The sequence below is a fragment of the Centroberyx affinis genome, unplaced genomic scaffold (assembly GCF_046629955.1).
Source record: "Centroberyx affinis isolate AG114_WGS23_722 - 3 ecotype Tasmania unplaced genomic scaffold, CSIRO-AGI_Caff_v1 ptg000106l_1, whole genome shotgun sequence".
Lineage (NCBI taxonomy): Eukaryota > Metazoa > Chordata > Actinopteri > Beryciformes > Berycidae > Centroberyx > Centroberyx affinis.
In genome coordinates, this window is record NW_027278808.1 from 135,890 (window position 1) to 157,082 (window position 21,193).

Genomic DNA, 21,193 nt, shown 5'->3' on the forward strand with positions numbered 1-21,193 from the left:
AAAAATCTGTCTTCCACATTCGATTTAATTGACATTTTCTTTTATCTTATAAACAAATGGTTCACATAAGGAGAATCACACGGCAACAAATAAATACTACAGATCTTTTACTAGGACTTACAGGACAACAGTGATATAATGCTATTCTCACTATAAGCTTTAACTGTAACTTAAACAAAGTGTTTTCCAGGGCCTTTTACATACTTCAATGGATTGTAGAGTGATTTAGAAAACCCCATGTTATTAAAGGGACATTTTATTCAGACCGAAAACCCTCAGGGAACAAGCAGCACTGAGGAACAACCAATCAGGAACTGTTTCCATTTCATTTGGGACTGAGGAATACAGTATTCCTATTTTCAACACATCTGTTCATTTAGTTTGGGACAACACTTTGCTTTTTTACCAGAGGTGTGACCAAGTCAACTCTGCTCGAGTCCCAAGTCAGTCTCAAGTCTTGAGGCACAAGTCTCAAGTCAAGTCCCAAGTCTAAATGTAGATTACCAAGTCAAGTCAGTCGTTTTTTGTGATTTTAATAGGATCATGAGTTTGATTTCTATAATCAGTTTCAGCTTCAATAAATTCAATCATTCCATACAAATTCAGAAAACAGAATTTAAATTCAGTCGTCTGCTGGAACAAACCTCATCACTTTCAATCTGAGTCATTTACACAAACACAAGATCTCAAGTCAAGACTTTAGAAACCTTTTCAAGTCATCAAGTCAGAGTCAAGTCCCAAGTCACCAGAACCCAAGTCAAGTCTTCTCTTCATGCATCAAGTCCCAAGCAATTAAAATTGTGACTTGAGTCTGACTCGAGTCCAAGTCATGTGACTCGAGTCCCCACCTGTTTTTTACTTTTCAACACAACATATTATTACGCTGTGTTGAAAAGGTGAGGTGAAAAGTGAGCGCTGTCTCAAACTTGACATACAGATGTGTCAAGAATAAAATCCTTTACCAGAGTGTGAGCGCACCAGAAGTGCCGAGTTGCAAAGTTAACAAGTCACAAGACCTGCAGTCTGTCTTAAGGACTGAAAATCTATTCTGAGGTGATCTGTCCCTTTAATCTACCTGGAAAATGGACATCCAGCTTCCATTCAGGAGCGTGAAAAGCCGATACTTAGTGTCTTCCCTAATCGGTGTTCAGCCTGGTCTCACAAAATTTTGCAAAATGAGCGAAAAGTGAGAGAAATGTTTCCCCAGCAGGACAGGACTAGGAGGAGGAGACAGGACTAGAAACATGAAGTAGTCTGACATTGAAATAAGGGTGGCTGGACGCAATTTAATTCCCGACTAATGACAAGTTTACTACTGGGAGGGAAGTTTTCATTTATTAACCATGAGCAAAACCTTAACCGAACCTTAACCAAAGTTGTTTTAGCTGCCTCACCCTGACCTTTACTGAAGTCGTTCTACTTGCCTAAACTTAATTGTTAGCGAACATTTTCATGTGACAAACTTGTGAAAATGTCGTGTCAAATTCAAGCTGTTGTCACATAATCGTTTCATAGTGGAGGAACGCAAACCTCACATCACAATGAGATTGTTGTTTTGGCATTTTCATCTTAATTAAGGCAATTGACAGCTGAGACAGGAGAGACCGGGAAAGAGAGGAACGTCATGCGACAAAGGTCCTGGGACGGATCTGAATACAGGACGTTGCGTTTACATCAGTGGTTCTCAACGTGGGGTCCGGGGACCACAAGGGGTCCTTGAGGGAATTCCAGGGGGTCCCCAGCAAATTGATGAATTGTTAAACTTCATTATTTTGTCATTTTAGAATGACTATTTTGATCATAGTTTCACTGTTATCTCTCTACCTACAGCACAGATAGTCATGGAATTCTGGACAATAAAAATATTCTCAGATTTGGGTCCAAGAGACAAAATCTCATCAAATGGGGGGTCTGTGGCTCTAATGTGGACTAAATTAGGGGTCCTTGATATGAAAAAGGTTGAGAACCACTGGTTTACACGGTGCGTGCCTCAGACCAGTGATCCTCCAGGACGCCCCACACTACTCCTGTCCACAAAGTAATCCGCTTTTCAGAGTTTGCGCTCATTTCATGAAAGTTTGTGAGCCTGTTGCAGCGTTGGCTGCAGCGTTCTGTTAGTGTCGGTATGTGGAATTTAAGTCAAGATGCCCGCCGCTTCGTTCCAAGCGAGGACAATTTTGACACCGCAACTAATTACAACTGCAAATCTACAGGGTTTTTTTTCTAGGGCACATATCAACCATGAGGTCGACGTGTTTGAAATTCATTGCGATCTCTACGGGGGGAAAAATGACCAACAAAGAAATACATTCGGAGCGCCGTTCCTTTCCAACACGAGAGCGCAAGCTGCACTGGAGTAAGCCCTTTCTGGTTTTGCATCCCCCAAAATCTTCACAGATAAAAAACAAGACAAGCCAAAATATAGTTTACAAAGGAAAATAGAGAATACATTTTCTTTTCTTTGACATGAAAATATCTCCGGAGTATACATCTGGTGTGAAACAGTCAGCATTCACATAGGGCAGAACAGTCCCTGCTCCAAAAACAGGAAGTCACAAATAAAGTGCGAAGCAACTAGCAGACTAAACATTGCACGATAAAAAAAAACAAACAGAATTACACTTTACCCAGTCCAAAACCTGACATGATAGGCAACAACAACAAAAAAAAACCAATCATATCTGATGACTGTAAAAACACTCCACTTGAGCATAGCTAGGTCAAAGTCCTACACACGGCATGGGGTCAGAGCCTGCTGGGCGTGTCTATCATGTCATGCAGTTGACTGCGTAACGTCGGCGTTACAGAAGATTCGGTTCAAGTCCACGTATGCAAACGGTCAGTGCAAGTGCCAATCTTCAATCAAAGCGAGAGAGAGAACTTGTTTCCATTTTCTCAGGTGTAAAGAAAAGCGAGAGGTTGTGCTAACGTAACAGGAGGGAGGGAGGGGAGGGAGGGAGCGACTGCGGGTTCTTTTCGTACGAGGAAAACGACCGTTTACAATGAGATGCTACAGTAGGAAGAGAGAGTGGAACAAACAGTCTGAGGTGGGGCGACTGCGGAGCGGAGAGGAGAAGGGAGACGAGTCCGGCACAACCAGGAGCGCACCAAAAAAAAAACCAAACAAACTCATAAACGTCAGGTCGTTTGGCATAAACAGGCGAAAACCCAGGAACACCACCGCCACACACAAAATACATTCTTTTATCATCCGTGAATTAGCGTTATGCAGAGATGGAGGTAACAGAGTCACTTAACGAGAAACTGAGTTAATTGTCGCACAGGAGAAACCCATACATGCATCCCTTTAGACTTGGTGATAGCGTTTATCTTACACGAGTCAAAACCTGCGTAGCTATAGAAGGCCTTCATTCAGAGGTCTGGACTGTCCGTTTAGTCATGCATTTTGTTTCAGCTATAGCGTATGTACAAAGGTAAATCTGGATGACTTTTCTTCTTCATGTGACCAAAGGAAAAAGGAGGAAAACGAACAGGAGAAGAGCAAAAACCACAACCGTGTGCCGCTGAAGTTCGGCTCAAACAAGATACTCGTTTAAGAGTAAAAAAAAACAAAAAAACAGTTGGATACAGTTATATGATAATCTATAGAATGCATTCTATACATTTGTTTCAGTGACTTAAAGGAAAAATCCACCCTAAAACACATCTGTCGAGGATGTACTTTGCATTTCGGGGCCCATTCTGTTGTTTGGTGTGTTTTTCTTGGGAGTAAACGTCAGGTTTAGGTGTCAGTCCCTCAGAATCAAAGAGCGAGGGCTTCTTTCTAGAGCCGCCATTTTGCAACCAAGAGACGTTCAACAATCACACAGGGAGAAATCCATCGTAGAAGAGGAGAGAGAGACCAATTTCTCCACTCACAGGAGCAGGAGAGAGAGAGTAAGGGGCTCAGCTGCATTCTGGGAAATGTAGGAAATAAACTGACTGAAGTAGACGAGGCAGGTTGAGGGAAAGTGGGTTCACCAAAAAAAAGTAAATTACAACTTTATCACAAAATAACCTGGAATGTGTTGAACGTCACAGACTGATGATATTTAACGGTGTCAGAGGATTCCAGGGTGGATTTTTCCTTTAAGGGTCAGACTTTTTTTTTTTTTTTTTTAAATCTCATTTGCATAGGAATCACAAATCTGTTGAAGGCAAACAAAACCTTTGATGGACGTGTACAGTAGACAGTGAACATGTAAACTCAAAAACGTTGGAGAACTCTACAGAGGTTTGTAGTAAACCAACCGTGATTCCTTTTTCAGGGGGGGGGGGGGGCGTTGGGGAAAATCTTCCCAACAGGGCTTCAGGTTAAGCAAATGGTTCGTCTGTACATGAACATCACAATATACCAAACATGATCCCACAGAGCGAGGAAACAGGTCCCAGGGAAACTCTGACAAAAGGCCAAGGCAGATTGTTTTGGACCAAATCTGAAGTGACTGTACGCATCGTGTCGGTTTTAGGACTTTAACGCACGCTTTACTCTACGTTTTGGCAAAACTGTTAAGATGACAGTTGAATTTGAAACGGGGGTATTGTGTCGTGGATGTAGCGCGAGATGATATCAATATAGAAATCTTGCAGGTAAAACGCGTGTAAACACTAATCACCGTTGAAAAAGGTGGCGTAAACAATTTGAGACTCTACGACATCCCTGATAGTGTAACAGCAAAGTTTTTGTGACGGTTTTCGCCGTTTTACGACATGGAATGGAAGGGGGGGGGGGGGGGGGGGGGGGGGCAGCTGCTGATGCTGTCAACACAACAGTCAGCAATACTTTGAAAATATAAAAACTTTGAATATAGAAATTTTGAGAATAGTATGTAGCAATCAGGGCTGAGTATTGATGGACATTTCTCAGTACTGATTTTAAAAAAAAATGACACTTTTTCCTCACTGATTTAATGTTAAAGAGTAAATTATTTTCCAAAAATAGAATCAGATTGCACATAATTTCCCCCCAATAAAAATATCCATAAACTAGAAGAAAATTGGAGTTCCCCCTCGTATGAAAGCAACATTCTGAAGCTTTGACGCCGTTCAATACCTAAAAATCGATTATCAATACCTATACTCTGTATGGTACTGAAAGGTTTGGATTTTTGATACTCGGCCCCTGTGGCAAAGGTCAAAAAAATCTTTTCAATCGCGTTTTTGTTAGAGCTTCCCTGACCAGGAGCAAAAAGCCTCCCCATATTTGCACTCCTTCTCAAATACTCTGAACCCAACATTTGGAGATTTTTTTTCCCCCCTGCTTATAAAACATCAATAATTTGGCTATAAACTGTACCGGTACAAAATACAGTACATTGATTTGTCAAACCTTACACTACAGAACCACAAATATCACTGACCAAAAGTTAAGTTCCTTTCAAATACAAGGAAATGTTACGATAAGTTACGAAAATACATTGTAACATTAGACACTAAAGTAGAACAGTAGAATACTCATGTAAGGCAAAATCAGGTGATTTCACAGTGACGACTTGAAAAGATTTAAGATTTTAGTGTTCTCTGGTTTAAAAATAGCCAGCTGCCTTCCTTGAAAAGAAGGTCAGTCTGGATATATTGGCTTTTCACTGGCAGAAGAGGAATTTGGATTTTTTTTTTTTCTTGCTTCGCTAGGTAAATAGAAATACCTGATGATTTTCTCAGAAAAAGTGAATTAAAGTGGCGTAAAACCAACCCATTTCTGGAGCACATAGCATTTTCTGGACTGGTGCTAAAAGCTAATATCTGTGGATTTTGACCGTTTGTACTGGGCTGCAACACGGCAACATCTACCAAGTCCTACATCAGAGAATGGCACATTGAACGCCTAAGAGCAACTATGGGGAGGTTTTGCACTCCTTCATTAACCAAGTAGCTTAACAAACACATATATAAATATGTCAGTAATTAATAAATAGACACAAATTACATCAGTGCAATTTCACACTATGACTACAGAGAGCATTTTGGCATCAAACTTAAATTATGAAATGGAATATAAAATCTTCAACCAAATAAATAGATAAATAAAACGTATAAATACATAAAGCATCAAAACATACAGTACATGATGAAAATATCAACATTTGGTTGTCAAAAATAAAGCTTTGAGTGTGAAATAGAAAGCCGGTATGGCATGATGGGAAAACCGATTCATCTGACTGCAGGGTCGAAGCAACTCGGCTGCGGTGATTTGGACTTTTTTCTTCTTTTTTTTTTTTTCTTTTTTTTTTTAAACACAGCATTCATAATGGGAACGGTTTAGCCCACTGTCCTAGCAGCTTCCTGCTACGAGCAAATATAAATAAAAAGGAAATTTTAAAGTGGATATGAAAAGAAAAAAAAAAAAAAAAAAAAAAAATAGTCAAATGTGCGTCGTTGGAATATATGTGGCATGTAATGTTACACTGTAAACACAGCAGGCTAGCGAAAGCGCTGAGCGACCAATCTCATTCAGAACGACAGCGAGGCCATTCCCCGGCAAGCCGCTGGAAGTCTCTTTTCCCTGTTGTCTTTTGGCGGCGCGTCGTTTCCGAGGGCTTCGCGGAGTCGAGGGCGAGGTCGGACAGCTGGACGGCCATGCAACGAGGGACAGGTTTCGCCCCCGCCCTTTGTTTCTCTCCATTCCCGAGTTAAGAGCGTTTTTTTTTTTTTTTTCCGAGTATAACTTCTTGTTTTTTCTTGGCCACGGTCAGCACTCCACTCCACTCCCCCCACCCCCCACCACCCCCCCTCACAGCCTGTCCATCCTGAAGGTGTCCTCGGTGGCGGGGTCGGTGAGCACCATGTCGGGGTCGTTGAGCATGTGCAGCCCGTCCAAGGTGAGCGGGTCGATCTTCAGCTCGTCCAGCGGGAACTGAGAGTCTGCGTCGAAGCTGACGTCGCCGACGCCCGCCAGCGAGTTGGTCAGCTCTTTGGACAGGCTGGGCGGAGATTCACCTGTGACTGCGTGTGACATCAGAGTCAGAGGTCAGCCATTATACAGGTTCAAACATGCAGTTAAATACAGTTGCAACCAGTGTCTGAACTTAACTTTCTGTGGCTGGTCAACAAGATAAATTCATCTGCCAACAATAATTTTTACTGGCCGAGACAAGTACATATATTTTATATCACCCTACCTGTTTTCAATGGTATTTCATGCATAGAATCAGGTACTGTGTGAAACATTCAATAAAGAGACAAAAGCAGATTTAGGGTTTTAATTTAAAACCTGCTCACAAGGATACATTTTTTTTACACCTTTTTTCTTTTTAGTGGCCTTTAAGGCGCGTACCATGTAACCGTGACATCCTGGGTTCGAAACCCGGCCCAGGACCTTAGTCGTAAGGCTGGGCGATAATTCAATATTATCGTTTATGGTCTTTCAGTGGAATCATATCATGATGATATGAAGATATTTTAATATCGTGACACACATTTCTGCTGTCTGAATTGATGATGACAAGCAAATTTTACTTAAAAACTCTCATAAAATGAGGTATGGTAGGAATACTATTTGAATATTTCTGTTTTGTTTGACCTCACACCTAACATCACATGATTATCGTGATATTGATTTCAACCATATCGCCCAGCCCTACTTAGTCGTGTGCCACCCCCCCCCCCCTCCCCTCTCTCAGCTGATCCTGTCCATCTCTACTGTAAACTATCATAATAAAGGCAAAAAAAAACCTGAACCCCCACCTGCTCAGTCAATCTGGATAAGGATTTAAACTCAACGCTTAAAATATAAAATGTAATGCCGCTTAAGTGAAATAAGATGAAAGCGTCTGGTGGACTGGAGCCGCTGGTACCTGTGAGGATGATGTTGGGGATGTTGCCATGGCTACTGTAGCCGAGCTGCTGCGAGTCTTGCAGGCTGCTCCCAGTGAGGCCCATCATGGCCGCCTGTGTGTAGTTGAGGGTGGAGCACTGGTTGTAGAGGCTGGTGGAGCTGATGGGGTTCTCGATCATGTTGAACTGCTCCAGCTGGACAGGAGGGAACGGGGCGGAGAGTGGGAGAGTCAGGTGCTATTTGAAGAAAACATATTTTTGTGATTGTTGCTTATTGGTTAGTTAGTGCAGCTTGCGTCACCTGGTGAGAGAGAGCGTTGGTCTGTCTTGATGCCAACTGCTGATCGTAGAAGGAGTCGCCGAATATGCTGCCCACCACAGGAATGTGCTGGAAGGAAAACAATCGAGCCATAAAATGTTCTAAATTAAAACACAAACTGTCACAAACGGCACCTGAAATGAAAAACACTGAGACAGAAGTAGCGAGGAGGCGAGTTGTCCGGTTCCCACAAGCAGACGCTGCAGCGATGCAATGACAGAAAACACAAGCTGGACGCAAAGTCAAAGAACGGTCAGACTGAGCATTGACCAAAGCGAATGGTTTTCATGACGGCACAAACACAGATCGACTCGTTAAAATACACTTGCGATGAGGAAAGCACCACTGGACATGGAGATTCAACACTGTTTTGATATGCTTTCCCTTAGCGGCGGAGTCCCTGTTTGGCCGAACCGTTTCCGACACTAACCTCTTACACAAGGAGGCACCCAAGGATTTAATGGAGGGGAAATTAGTGCTAATCACGGGCCAGCATGCAAGGCCCGGGCTTCACTGGGGTTTATATTTGTGTTGTTGTGGCACTTACACCTGAGGCTTCTGGTTCCTTTTTAATTCTAGACTTTTTAAAGCTTGATTGGTTGATTTAATAATGGCAATCATCTGCATAATCATCTACATATCAGAGACTCTCCTTTACTATCCACCTTTGAAAAAAGCTTTCAAAACTCATCTGTTCACAATAGCCTTTAATATATAATTTTCTCCCTTGTTCTCCTCCATTCTTTAAGTTTGCTATTTGAAATATTTGTTTGGTTGATTTTTTTTTATCTCATGGCTCTTATTGTTTCTACACTGCTTTCAACTTAATGCAATCCTTTTTTTGACATTTTCTTTTGCTGTGAGGCGTCTTTGAAAAGCGTGATACAAATAAAATGTATTATTTACTATTAAAAAAACAAACAGCTGTATTTGCCTTTCCTCTTGATATACATTTTACTGAAGCTGGGATAAAGGTTTGAGTATTTGATGACTTTTCCCCAACAGAAGGAGTGATATCTTTGTGACTGTGTGCAAGTGAACAGCAGATACAAACTGCCAGCTAGCGGCTAGAAAGCACTTGACTCGCTATAACCCAGCAAACGACAAGCAGCTGATGTGACTATGATGTCCGACTCGATACTCAGACTATTATACAACAGGTCGTTTCTACTTCTACTACGTTTCTCTTCTAAGAAATGTTCCGACTGTGCTGACAATTTCCATAAAGTACAGGCAGCCATGCTTCATTGGTTGCTATACCAACTCTGGTGGTAAGATAGTAGTAAGATATCTTGTTTTCTCCTTTTTGATCATTATGCAAATATATTATTTTGAAGAAACTCTTCAGACAGCACGCCAGTTAACCACTGAATTAAAGCTTGGCTGTGCCTCACACCTACTGCATCACCATCATCACAGTAAAAAACGCCCTCTCGGATGTCACTGCTGTATTTTGTGTCGTGTAGGGCTGCAACTAACGATTATTTTCATTGTCGATTAATCTGTCGATTATTTTCTCGATTAATCGATTAGTTGTTTGGTCTATAAAATGTCAGAAAATGGTGAAAAATGTGGATCAGTGTTTCCCAAAGCCCAAGATGACGTCCTCAAATGTCTTGTTTTGTCCACAACCCAAAGATATTCAGTTTACTGTCATAGAGGAGTAAAGAAACCAGAAAATATTCACATTTAAGAAGCTGGAATCAGAGAATTTTGACTTATTTTTCTTTAAAAATTACTCAAACCTATTAATCGATTATCAAAATAGTTGGCGATTAATTTAATAGTTGACAACTAATCGATTAATCGTTGCAGCTCTAGTGTCGTGTACACAACAAAACCAGGGAAAACAATGTCACAGCTCTCGTAAATCGCAACTCAAACAAATGAGAGCTTTTGTTTCATGAAGGTGTAGCAACTACTGAGGAGATTTGAATTCTGCAAGCTCAAAGATGAAGATCGTATTCAGAGCATCAAACGCTAAGGGCCTCCATCCCCGAACTCCCGCCATGTTATCATGCATACAGTGAACAGTGACAGCGGTGAAGAGGAAATGGGTTATGCAGCCATTGACACCATGAATGGTTAACTGCCGATAAAAGAATGAGAAGCAGTCTGACTGATCTAGAATTAGCTTTTCCCCAGACGCAAAGCCCTTCCCCGGAAAGCAGCTAGCTCGGTGGGTGGGCCCTTACTTGAGGCGAGCCGCCGGGGGAGAAGCCTTGATTGGAGACTGGGGAGGTTGGAGACTGATTGGCTGGTGAGCCAGTCTGATTGCGGTACTGTTGGAGGGAAGAGGGTTAGCTAGCACCGAGCTCCATGACAGTCACACACAGATCTCATAGGAAGGGATGTGAGATGGGCCAAGGGTCTACTACTACCTGAAGACAGGCCTAAAAACCTTTTCATTCCTTACCTTTTTAGTGATTACTTTCTTTGTTTTTGTTTTGTTTTTTAACTCTGTAGCACTTTGAGATTCACTGTGAATGAAAAGTGCAGTACAAATAAAATGCATTATTGTTATTATCATTACTAGTCATGTGAAGTATGTCCAAGGTTCAGGGTGGGAAATTAACACTAGTCACCCAACAAAATGTGGGAAAACTCTGGCTGTGGCTGATAGAATGGCAAATGTGTAAAACTTGTGTTTTTTGGAAGGTGGACAAAAAAAAATCTGCCGTGGTCCCATCCTTGAATGTCAGTTTTGAAGCTTATGTCTGACAATTTTTGCTTTAACAATCTGCACCTTGGACCGACTACATCTCAAAATGTCTTAATAACCCAAACAAAAAAAAAAGGTTAGAAGATGCTTGGTAAAACTCCTGGTGCCAAATGTTTAGAGCCTTAATCTTACAACACCTACAAAGATCTTCCTTATCTGAATGATTAACATCACACAGACTAATGAAATCGTTTGTTTTCAAGGCAACAAAAAAAAAAAATCATGGCAGCCAAAATAATTCTCATGACTGAAATAATTTCCTTTCAACCAGCATGGAGAGAATCTGCACACTACTTAAGAGGAAAAAAGTCCTTCTCACTGAGGGTTACGAAAATTATTACATGATGCTCATAACAAAATAACAAAACAAAATAAATAATAACAAAATAAATAGACAAAACTGTGTCAAACCTTTCGATCACATCTTCCTCAGTCACTGAAGATATGATCGAAACATCTGAGTTTTCTACAGCACTTGAACACTTTGCACTTTACTTTGTTATCAGCATCATGCAATAAAATATAATATATTGTTGGAAACCTCATTGAGAAGGACTTTTTTCCCCCACTTGTTAAGCAGTGTGTGGATTCTCTCCATGCTGGTTGACTTGATACGTTCCTGGAACCTACACACCTATGTTTGAAGAGTGTTGGACTTTTAAGCCTTATGTATATATGAAATAATTTCCTGGCAGCCATCAAAGACATATTTCTAGTAATTAAGTCAGTCATAAAAAGGACAGGTGAAGTCATTAGGCTGCATACTGGATAGTCTAAGAACCTATGGAGGAATTTACGCAGTGCACATGGGAAAAAAATAAATGAATAACAACTTAAGTTTAAGCAAAACGGGCCCAGCCATTTCGTCAGATCATTCGTAATCTCCTTCTTTTTCCTCCCCCCCCCCCTTCAGTTTTTGACCCGGCTTCTCGTCGCCTTACCGAGCTGATGTTGATGCCGGCGGTGGTGTGGTTCTGGCTGTCGGGGGAGGGGTTGGTGGCGGTGGCGGTGCCGGTGGTGGCCGCGGTGGGCAAGGTGATGAGCCGGATGCCCTGAGGCAGAGCCTGCTGCTGCTTCTGCAGGTCGCTGAGCAGCTGAGCCTGGGCCTGAGCCGTCAGCTGGTTGAACAGCGGGTACTGAGAGAGCTGCTGCTCCAGGGTCAGCGCCTCCATCGGCACCGCCTGGGAAGAGACACACAGGTGCTGTACAGTCCCGTGGTGGCACAAGACTCAAGTCAAGTCCCAAGTCAAGTCCCAAGTCTAAATGTAGAACGCTAAGTCAAGTCAGAACAAATCAAGAGTCCAGTATCAATTTAATATCTTAAAGAAAACTAAATATCTAGGACTTTTCAATGCAATATGGTTTTAATAGGATAAAAACTTGGTAAGAGCATCATGAGTTTGATTTCTATAATCAGTTTCAACTTCAATAAATTCAATCATTCCATACAAATTCAGAAAACAGAATTTAAATTCAGTCGTCTGCTGGAACAAATCTCATCACTTTCAATCTAAGTCATTTACACAAACACAAGATCTCAAGTCAAGACTTTAGAAACCTTTTCAAGTCATCAAAGTACAAGTCAGAGTCAAGTCCCAAGTCGCCAGAACCCAAGTCAAGTCTCAAGTCTTCTCTTCATACATCAAGTCAAGTCTCAAGCAATTGTGACTCAAGTCTGACTCAAGTCCAAGTCATGTGACTCGAGTCCCCCCCCCCCCCCCCCCCCCCCCCCTCTGGATCTCAGCTCTGTGGCAGCGGAGCCTCACCTGGGTGATGTTGACGGGTGAGGACAGGGTGGGGGAGAGCTGCTGTGGGGACTGCTGGAGGTGGAGGTCGGCGCTGAGGGTGAGCGGCACCACAGACGGCTGCCGGCGCTGCGCCGTTACTGTCATGGTGGGCTGGGAGGAGGTGGGGATCCCTGGGAAGGAAAGAAAACCCTAATAACTTTGTCTGCATTGCACTTTTTAAAAATGCTGTAAAATGAAAAGGCAAAACAAACACAGCAACAGTCAGCTATAACCAAGGGAACACCTGAACTACTGACTCCATTTAAGGCAGGAACTTAAGGCCGACTCAGCAAAACTCAGTATTGGCTTCTCGACAAACAAAACAACACAACAGCAAGTTGTAGTGAGTGTACTCAAGTTTTCAGTTGTGTCTTCAGAGAAGATTTTAAGATAACATGAGCTAGCTTAGACTATGGATAAAATGACATAACTGATTACTTTATAGTAATTATTATAATTGCTTTTTTATTTTTATTTTACTGTTTTAAATAAGTTTGATACACATGTTACGTACAGTTTGTTGTTCGGTTACTCTTGCGTTTCTATAATTACTTTTACGTCTTCCTGCTGTTTTGTCTTACTGTTGCGTTTTAATTCAGTATTATACTTTACATTCTACTTCTTCTTCTGAATATATATATTTTTTATTTCAACATGAAGCACTCTTGTAAATCTTGTTTAGAAAGGTTCTATCTAAAGTTATTATTATTTCGCCATCTACTATTTTATTGCACTCTATGCATCTTCTATCAACATTTTGACCATTTTCAACTACAGTGGCCATTCTAAATTAAATCAACATTGATGATATTCTATGATTATCAATTGTGGAACTTAAAATTCATAATACACAATTTCACACGATTAATTGTGCAGTCCAAACTTATGGATGTGCAGTCTAAACTTACGGATACTTACTGTATGCCTATCCAAGATTTAGCCTGATTGCATAATGATGTAAATGTGACTAAGACCTTGATCTTGCTTGGTGCTCAGGGTTTTTCACTAAAAAAACAACTTTAAAAAAACACTAAAATCCTAATTCCACTGACAGGCAGTGACTGAATGATGATGTTGAAACAGACCGACCATGAACTCAGAAGGAACTCAGAAGGAACAAACACTGGCGTTGTCGTCATACTAAACAGTGAAAAGGCAGCCAGTAGCTTACAAATTGTATCAGTTTTCCTGCTGATCCACTCTCCACACTCACGCCAACATACTGATCCACACTCCACACCAACATTGTGGACATTTCCGCTTTTTACACGGTGGTTGTTACCATGGCTGGCGGCGCTGATGCCCAGGTGGGTGAGGTTGGTGGTCAGGCTGCCGGTGCTGTTGGACGAGCTGAGGGCGGGGAAGGCCACGGTGTCCTCGGGGTCCAGAGGGGTGGAGAGCGGCGGAGGGAACTGGATGTTGGTCAGGTCGGGCAGCGAGCCGCCGGTGTTGTGCGCGGCCGGGAGCACCGACGGGTTCACTTCCTGGTCTGGTGATGGGAATATACTAGAGGACACAAGTTGAATCAAAACATGAGAAAAGTTTTTACTCTTTTACCCTACTACTATGGGTACGATACAGATAGGTTAGGGTTAGAGTTTCTGAAGGCTGACACAGATACTAATATTTTTAGACTGAAGCCGCTGATAGATGTTATTTTGTGCTGATATTCATCATCTTTAAATTTGACCATGTATTCAATATCAAGTATTCAGTCCATCAGGGTGGAAAAGCCTCTGAAACAGCATTCAGACCATCATGGGACACTAAAACTCTCCACTGAAACCAGACTGATGAAATTCTTTTAGTGTCCGCAGCTCTTTAAGGCAGAGTGACCCACCACACCTGTTCAATAGTGGAGAAACACTGGGAGACATTACTGACTATAAAATGAAAAATCAATCTACAAAAAACAATATTGAACAATTCCGTGAATAAAACAAAGATAGAGACAAAGATAAAATATCATGTCAGGTTTTCCGGACTGTTTTTCTGTAGCTGTGGCAGGAGGAACCTCCATCAGATCAGAGGTGGACATGACTGGACAATATCCGACATTCAATAAAAAAAAGCCGATACTGGCACGATACATCAGTCAAACCTTAATCAGCAGCATTTGGTTTTTCACTGAAATGTGCATCGGTTGTGTTATTACCAACATAACCCCATCACATGTGAGCTGCCTTTCCAACACACATCTAATGTACCTGTACTAGACCAAACAGCATGAATTTGTGCAGTGGAAAAAACACAACTGTCTCTTGTTAAAATAGATGGCAGGGTGTGTGAGTGAGAGGATGCTCCGTCCAGCAGAACTAACAAAAACAAACAGATACACTAAATCTACTCACTTGATTCCAGGGACGTCACACGCCTTGGGCTTTGATGAATCATCCTGAGGAGAAAACACAATATGAGCCGACCTTCTCCAGTGGCAGACATGTATAGTAACACGTGTTCGCCTTGTAGCCCTTCCCTTCCCGTCGGTACCTTCTTGTCATCCCACATCTGTTTCTGCGCGTCCTTGTCTGCGTTTGACTCAGAATCCTCCGTCCCAGGCACTGTTAGCAGCAGTACTAATTAGTGAAACAGCAAGAGACAGTTGCTTGCCATGACAAAATACATAACGATTCATCAAACTGGTTGAGGAAATGAGTCATCAATATCCCAGCCAGCCAAGCAGAATATAGTACTGTGCGCTAGATTCAACTGGGCCTAAAAATAGCAAGGTGACCAGACAGACAGAGTGGATGCTACCCATTCTTAGTTTGATTACATCACAGCCTCTGGCATTAACAGACATAATCCATGGATAATCAGTGAATTATTGATCCTCCTTTCTGAGTTATCTTGAGTAAGGTTCACTCAGAAGACGAGCCCCCGTGGGACGGGTTAGCTGCCTGGAGCCTGTCAACCAGTTCTCTGCCAGCCATCAGTATCCTTTTAGCACATAAATATTTCACAAAGAGTGTAGATCTAGATTTTCGAATCGAGAGCACAACTTTCTTTGTGACACCGACCCCTTTATGGCATTTAGGGCTTGCCACTCGCATGGGGACATTGTGCATGAATAAATAAAGGCCGCTCTGTGTCTATGTAACCGGATCTCCCATTACCTCGTTTAGGCTGGAGCTCCTGTGATCCCCCTGCAAACACCTCCTGGGGCTTAGGATTCATGGTGCTCTGGTGTAAGGCCGAGTCTGAATTTGTCCTGTGCGTGTTAGAAAGAGGAGACGTCAGCAAAATAACCCTGCCACCTCGCCAAATGCTGGCCTTGTGCCTGTTCTCCAGCATCATATCTGTCAAGAATTAAATCACACTCCGCTACAGGCCATTATTCGCCACGGTACAGCCTTCTTTGTGTCGGTTGAGTTTGGACATTTTACAGCTGCAAGGCTGCGGAGTGTCATGTAAATTCTATTTTTGAAATTGAATTGTACCCAATTGTAGCCTAGTTTTCATTTTGGCAACTGGACAAGAGGAGATGGCTTACCTTCTCCAGCTGGTGTCTGGCGGGGGGGAGAGGTAAACCGAGCCGTAGGGACAGCTGTCAATGTGAATCTCAGTTAAGGGTAATAATGTTGTGAGGATGAGATATAGATCGGTGCTATTCATATTTTTATGTTCCTTGGCTGAGGAGATACCACGTAACAATAGACGACCACAAACAAATGTTATTTTGATCTAATTACTTTTAAAAAACACTTCTTTCAAACTGTTATTCTATTGTAATGGTGGAATAAACTTTAAAGAGAAACACTGTCAAATACAATCCAAATAATCTAGGCAAACACATCTGCGATAAAGTTAGCGCAGTGGTCCTCGAGCAGCAGAGTCCTGCTGGTTTTCTGTCCTACCAGCTAGTTAATTACCTTCATCTGGTGTAATCAGGGGCTGAAGGAGTCCTGGGACAGCAGGTGAATGTAATCAACTATCAGGTAAAATAGAAAACCAGCAGGGCTGTGGAATTCGAGGACCAGGATTGAGAACAAGAGTTAGCATATCCGCAACACCGTGTCTTTCAGAAGAAGGATATCTGGCGTCCATGTTTGTCGACAGATAGCGGCCGGCGGTGGGGAGAGGTGATGCGGTTGCGGTCGCGGTAAACACGCTCCACCAGCCCGTGGTGCCTGGTTGTCCGACTGGTATCCAGCACCGAGTTCTGAAGTGAACACACCAAGTCAATAAGGCAAGCAAACCAGCTTACTTGCGCAGCAAAATTACACCCAAAATGTCTTGGTATCAATGGTGCAAATGTGTTCATTTCAAAATGAGTCAAGCTATGGGCCCCCATACTGATGCTCGAGTTGGCAAATGTATTTAAAGATGGAAAGCCATGACAAGCAATGATATATTTTTAAATTTAGGATCCAAATTCACATTTCAGGGTAGAATTGGTATGCCGTGTATAGCCTACAGTTGGCTGGCTTCCTTTTGCTCCTGGACCATGATAAACCTTAGTAAGCCTGTACAGCTGTGACCAGCAGGTCATTTCTAAAAAGGTTACTGCCATCGTTCACTGAGGTAAGCCTATAGACTTTCCTAAATTAATAATTCTAAAGATTAGGCCAATTATTCACCAATACGAAAGAAAACTGTAGCCTATATATGTCTGAGATGATCGCCAACAGCTGACAAAGTTCCACTGGTCGAGAATAAAACAACGATTCACCGGCTGAGAGAAGCTAAGGGCTCACCTGAAAAGGCAGGTCAATGTTGCCATTTCCAATCTGATTGACATTGGGCAGTGAGCCTCCATAGTACTGTCCACGATTCTGCCCTAGTTGCAAATACTGGGTCTTCTGTAACTGCAACTGTGCAAAGTAAAATTGCATGAAAGCATGAGTGAATGATTGATCTGATACATGAAAAAGTGATGCTAAAAATGAACGAGGCCTGTCAGTTCACAGTGTCACAATGAGAAATGAATGTATTAACTGACAGATGAGAAGTGATGATATGGGTGGGTGTGGCTGTTTCATGAACAATCAAAAAGGCAGACAACATCCCTGACAGCAAATAAATCTTCAGCAGATGTGAGTGACACCTGACAACTGGGAGCAATCAGGTTTACAGTCAGATTTTACATGTAGCACACTGGCTGTTAGCCACATGTCTGCTGTCCTAAACAAACATCTGTCACAAAAAATAACCATGCATGCTATCAAAAAAAAACACTACATGTGATGGGAGTCCTCTTTCTACCAACAATGACTTGCAGCGTGAATGACGTTCTGAACGAATGCAATGGATGGATGTTTGAATGGCAAGACAAAGAAATCTGGCAGACCAAACAACTCACTACTTCTAATTAACTTTTATGCAATAACTGGCAAAATACACGTCTGATTTTTTTTTTTAAATCAAGGAATGTACAGTAGATGGGCATCGCTCCCAGCAACAGGCAACAACGTGAACCACACGGCCAAGAATCAGTCCAAATGTTTCCTGGCAACAAGGTGGTCCTTCTTATGTGATTAAAGCAACTGTGCTGCGGCAACTCCTCGCCGCTGTTGCCCAAAAGTTGCCCCGCGTGTCCAGTGTTGTGACTGACAGCAGAGCATCCTTCAACACCCTGCTTAACCCGACGTTACAGTACCGTTATCTAACGTGGTAAAGTCAGACACTACTAGGGCAGACCCCAGCGCAAGTAAAACAGCGGCACTGGGATTGTTTTGCGCTGGTTTTATTTTCCCCAAGACACAAATGATGCTGATGTTGATGTGCTGCTGAATGCTAACTGGCTACCGAGCTAACGTTACGTAGTGGACGGTTATTAGAAAATCACAGTAGACATTACATTAGCTAGCTAGTGTTTGCCATGACTGGAACCCCAGTGGTGCTCCGGTTTAGTTCCTAGCAGCTACCTAACGCAGCCGTGTCAGACAGTTAGTTGGCTTCATGAAAATGTCAGTAAACACGCTGCTGAAACCAGCCACACATACGGATGGAGCACAGGTGCCAATTATTCACAGCTCCAGCAGCAAGCTAGCTACCGTTAACTAGTTTGGGAGCAGCTGGTTAACGCTGTGCACGACTGGCGCGCTACACCTGCACATCACGATTAAACAACTTGAGTGTATGTTTTCTACCAGCCGTCTGAAAACAAGTTGTCATCTGAAGGTGTTTCACTGCTGCAGCTAACGACGTTAACGTTACCTAGTCGAGATTAGCAATAATGCTCCGTAACGTTCGCTAGCTAAACAGCGATGCTAGAAAATTTAAACAGCGGGGATGTGAAGGTCTTACCCGTGCAGCTCTGGTAATATTTAAGTCTTTCATCACTTCTTCGAAGGCAGCCGTCTCTTCTGCCTGTTTCTGATTATGCAAAGCGATTTTTTCGCTAAATTTGCGAGGATTGTTTGAGGACGCCATCTTTCCCTCTTCTTCTCAATGAAACGTTACGCACGACGCTGGGCTTCTGCTGCCGTCGTCACCACGTACGGCGGCACAGGTGTTTGTGTGTGTGTGTGTGTTTGGGCTGCAGGAGGCTAAATTTGTCCCAGGAGATAATCAATAACTCTGGCTTTTACTGTAGTCTGTATGAACCTGTTGAGTCATGACGAGGCTCCAGGGCTTTGAGGCAGGATGAGTTTGAAGGAGGTAAATTTGCCTCCTACTACTTTTCAATTTGTTTTTCAATAGAAAACAACAACTATCTGGAGAATGTGTCACATACCCTAATGAATACAGTATGTTGCCTAGTGCAGTGATTCTCAACCTTTTTCATATCAAGGACCCCTAATTTAGTCCACATTAGAGCCACGGACCCCCATTTGATGAGATTTTGTCTCTTGGACCCAAATCTGAGAATATTTTTATTGCTAGCTTTTGTCCAGAATTCCATGACTATCTGTATTGTAGGTAGAGAGATAACAGTGAAACTATGATCAAAACAGTCATTCTTCTACATTCTCTAATTGTGTTAACTTCTTGTAAATGAAATAATGGAGAAGTTTAACAATTCATCAATTTGGTGGGGACTCCCTGGAACCCCCCCAGGGACCCCTGGTGGTCCCCGGACCCCACTTTGAGAACCACTGGTCTAGTGAAATACACTGTATTGCCACTCGTAATTTATTTTTTTTAAGGATGAGAAAGACATACAAAATTCTTCAACATGTTTAACTGCTTCATGTTTTAGTAGTCAAATATGTATAGTATATAATCATTACCCTACAAGAACAAATAATTTGACGATTCATTCAAGAACCAAGGTGATGATATATGGAGACTTTTTAAGGCAATGTGTAGTAGGCAATATTGCTGTCAGTAGGGATGGTGATTGGCAAATGGGACAACAATCTATGGAGATGTGCTAGAGGGACCAAAGGTGTAAAAAACATTATCCTGTTGGTCCAAATGATGTGAAAACTGCCAGCTACACTGCCTAAAAACATTTCCCAAATTTATCCTACTAATTTATGCAGTTGAATCTTAACATGCATCCTATGTTAACTTTTATTCATGGTGGAATATTAAAGGCTTGTTTCTAAATAATATAGTGCATGTTTATAACTAAAAGACAAATGAATATTTATTGGACAGAGTTTATCGGAAAACATATTCCTCCATGCACCAACCCTCCTAAATGTGATGCTCCCATGCACAACCTTAACATGGGTTCTTTTCAACAGAATCACTATATTATTATATTTATTTATATCTTTTTTATTTTCTTTTAAATGTGATTTTAATAGACTTTTCACTTTCCTAATCCTCTTGCACCGTCTTTTCTTTTATCTTTCTATTTCACTTGATTTGAACTGCACTAGTTTACTTTTTAAGTCTTTTATCTTGTGGATCTCTTGTCTGTACTTTTGCACTTTTTAATTGTACATTTATTTTACCTTTACTGTATTTTTTATTACTCTGTAAAGCACTTTGAATTGCCCCAGTGTATGAAATGTGCTATACAAATAAAGCTGCTTTGCCTTGCCTTGCCATACAAAGGGATTTGTTCTGGGAGATTGTAAACTAAACATGCTCATTTGGGAGGAGTATAGTCTTGTTACTTTGGACAATGTCTAGTGTGTTTTCCATTGAGTTATTTAGGACACAGTGTGTGCTGACTGAACACAGGCACAAGGCTAAAAGTGTTTATGAAAAGTACAACTCAAAAAGCTGTAAAAATCAAAAAATTTGATGCAAGACTCATGTTAGCCTCAGCAGTGTCACTACTAGTTTCTTTTGTGTGCTGCAACACACGCAGCATGAAAAATGGGGTAACACTTTCCAATAAGGGTACATTAATTAAGGGTTAGTTTAATAAGCATTAACTAACCCTTAATTAACCGTTAACTAATGTGTCTGGTAGTCATTTACTAATGGTGTGTATTTAATAGTCATCTTTATAAACTATTAAATAATGTATAAATTAATACCTTAGTTAACATGAACATTAGTAAATTATTACCAGACACATTAGTTAGCTCTTAATTAATGTACCCTTATTGTAAAGTGTTACCAAAAATGGATACGAAATCGCTCAATAATTGATCAAATTGAACATCGGTCTAAAGTCCTATCAAGACAAGACACATAAGCCATAAATGATAATAATGTCAAACATAGTGGTATTGTCCTTTAAGT

The 21,193-nt window shown here is 41.7% G+C and overlaps 1 protein-coding gene across 1 annotated transcript; it reads right to left on the reverse strand.

Annotated features, from left to right (window-relative positions):
• Positions 1 to 6,730: 6,730 nt before the first annotated feature.
• crtc1b (CREB regulated transcription coactivator 1b) lies at positions 6,731 to 18,976 on the reverse strand. Its single transcript, XM_071524410.1, has 14 exons — positions 18,851 to 18,976; positions 17,299 to 17,415; positions 16,638 to 16,763; positions 16,095 to 16,156; positions 15,718 to 15,812; positions 15,092 to 15,177; positions 14,953 to 14,996; positions 13,884 to 14,107; positions 12,581 to 12,732; positions 11,756 to 11,995; positions 10,288 to 10,374; positions 8,075 to 8,161; positions 7,794 to 7,968; positions 6,731 to 6,942 (listed from the first exon to the last, which is right to left on the reverse strand). The coding sequence occupies exons 1-14, from the start codon at positions 18,974 to 18,976 to the stop codon at positions 6,731 to 6,733; spliced, it is 1,833 nt and encodes a 610-aa protein (XP_071380511.1).
• Between the last annotated feature and the right edge of the window lie 2,217 nt (positions 18,977 to 21,193).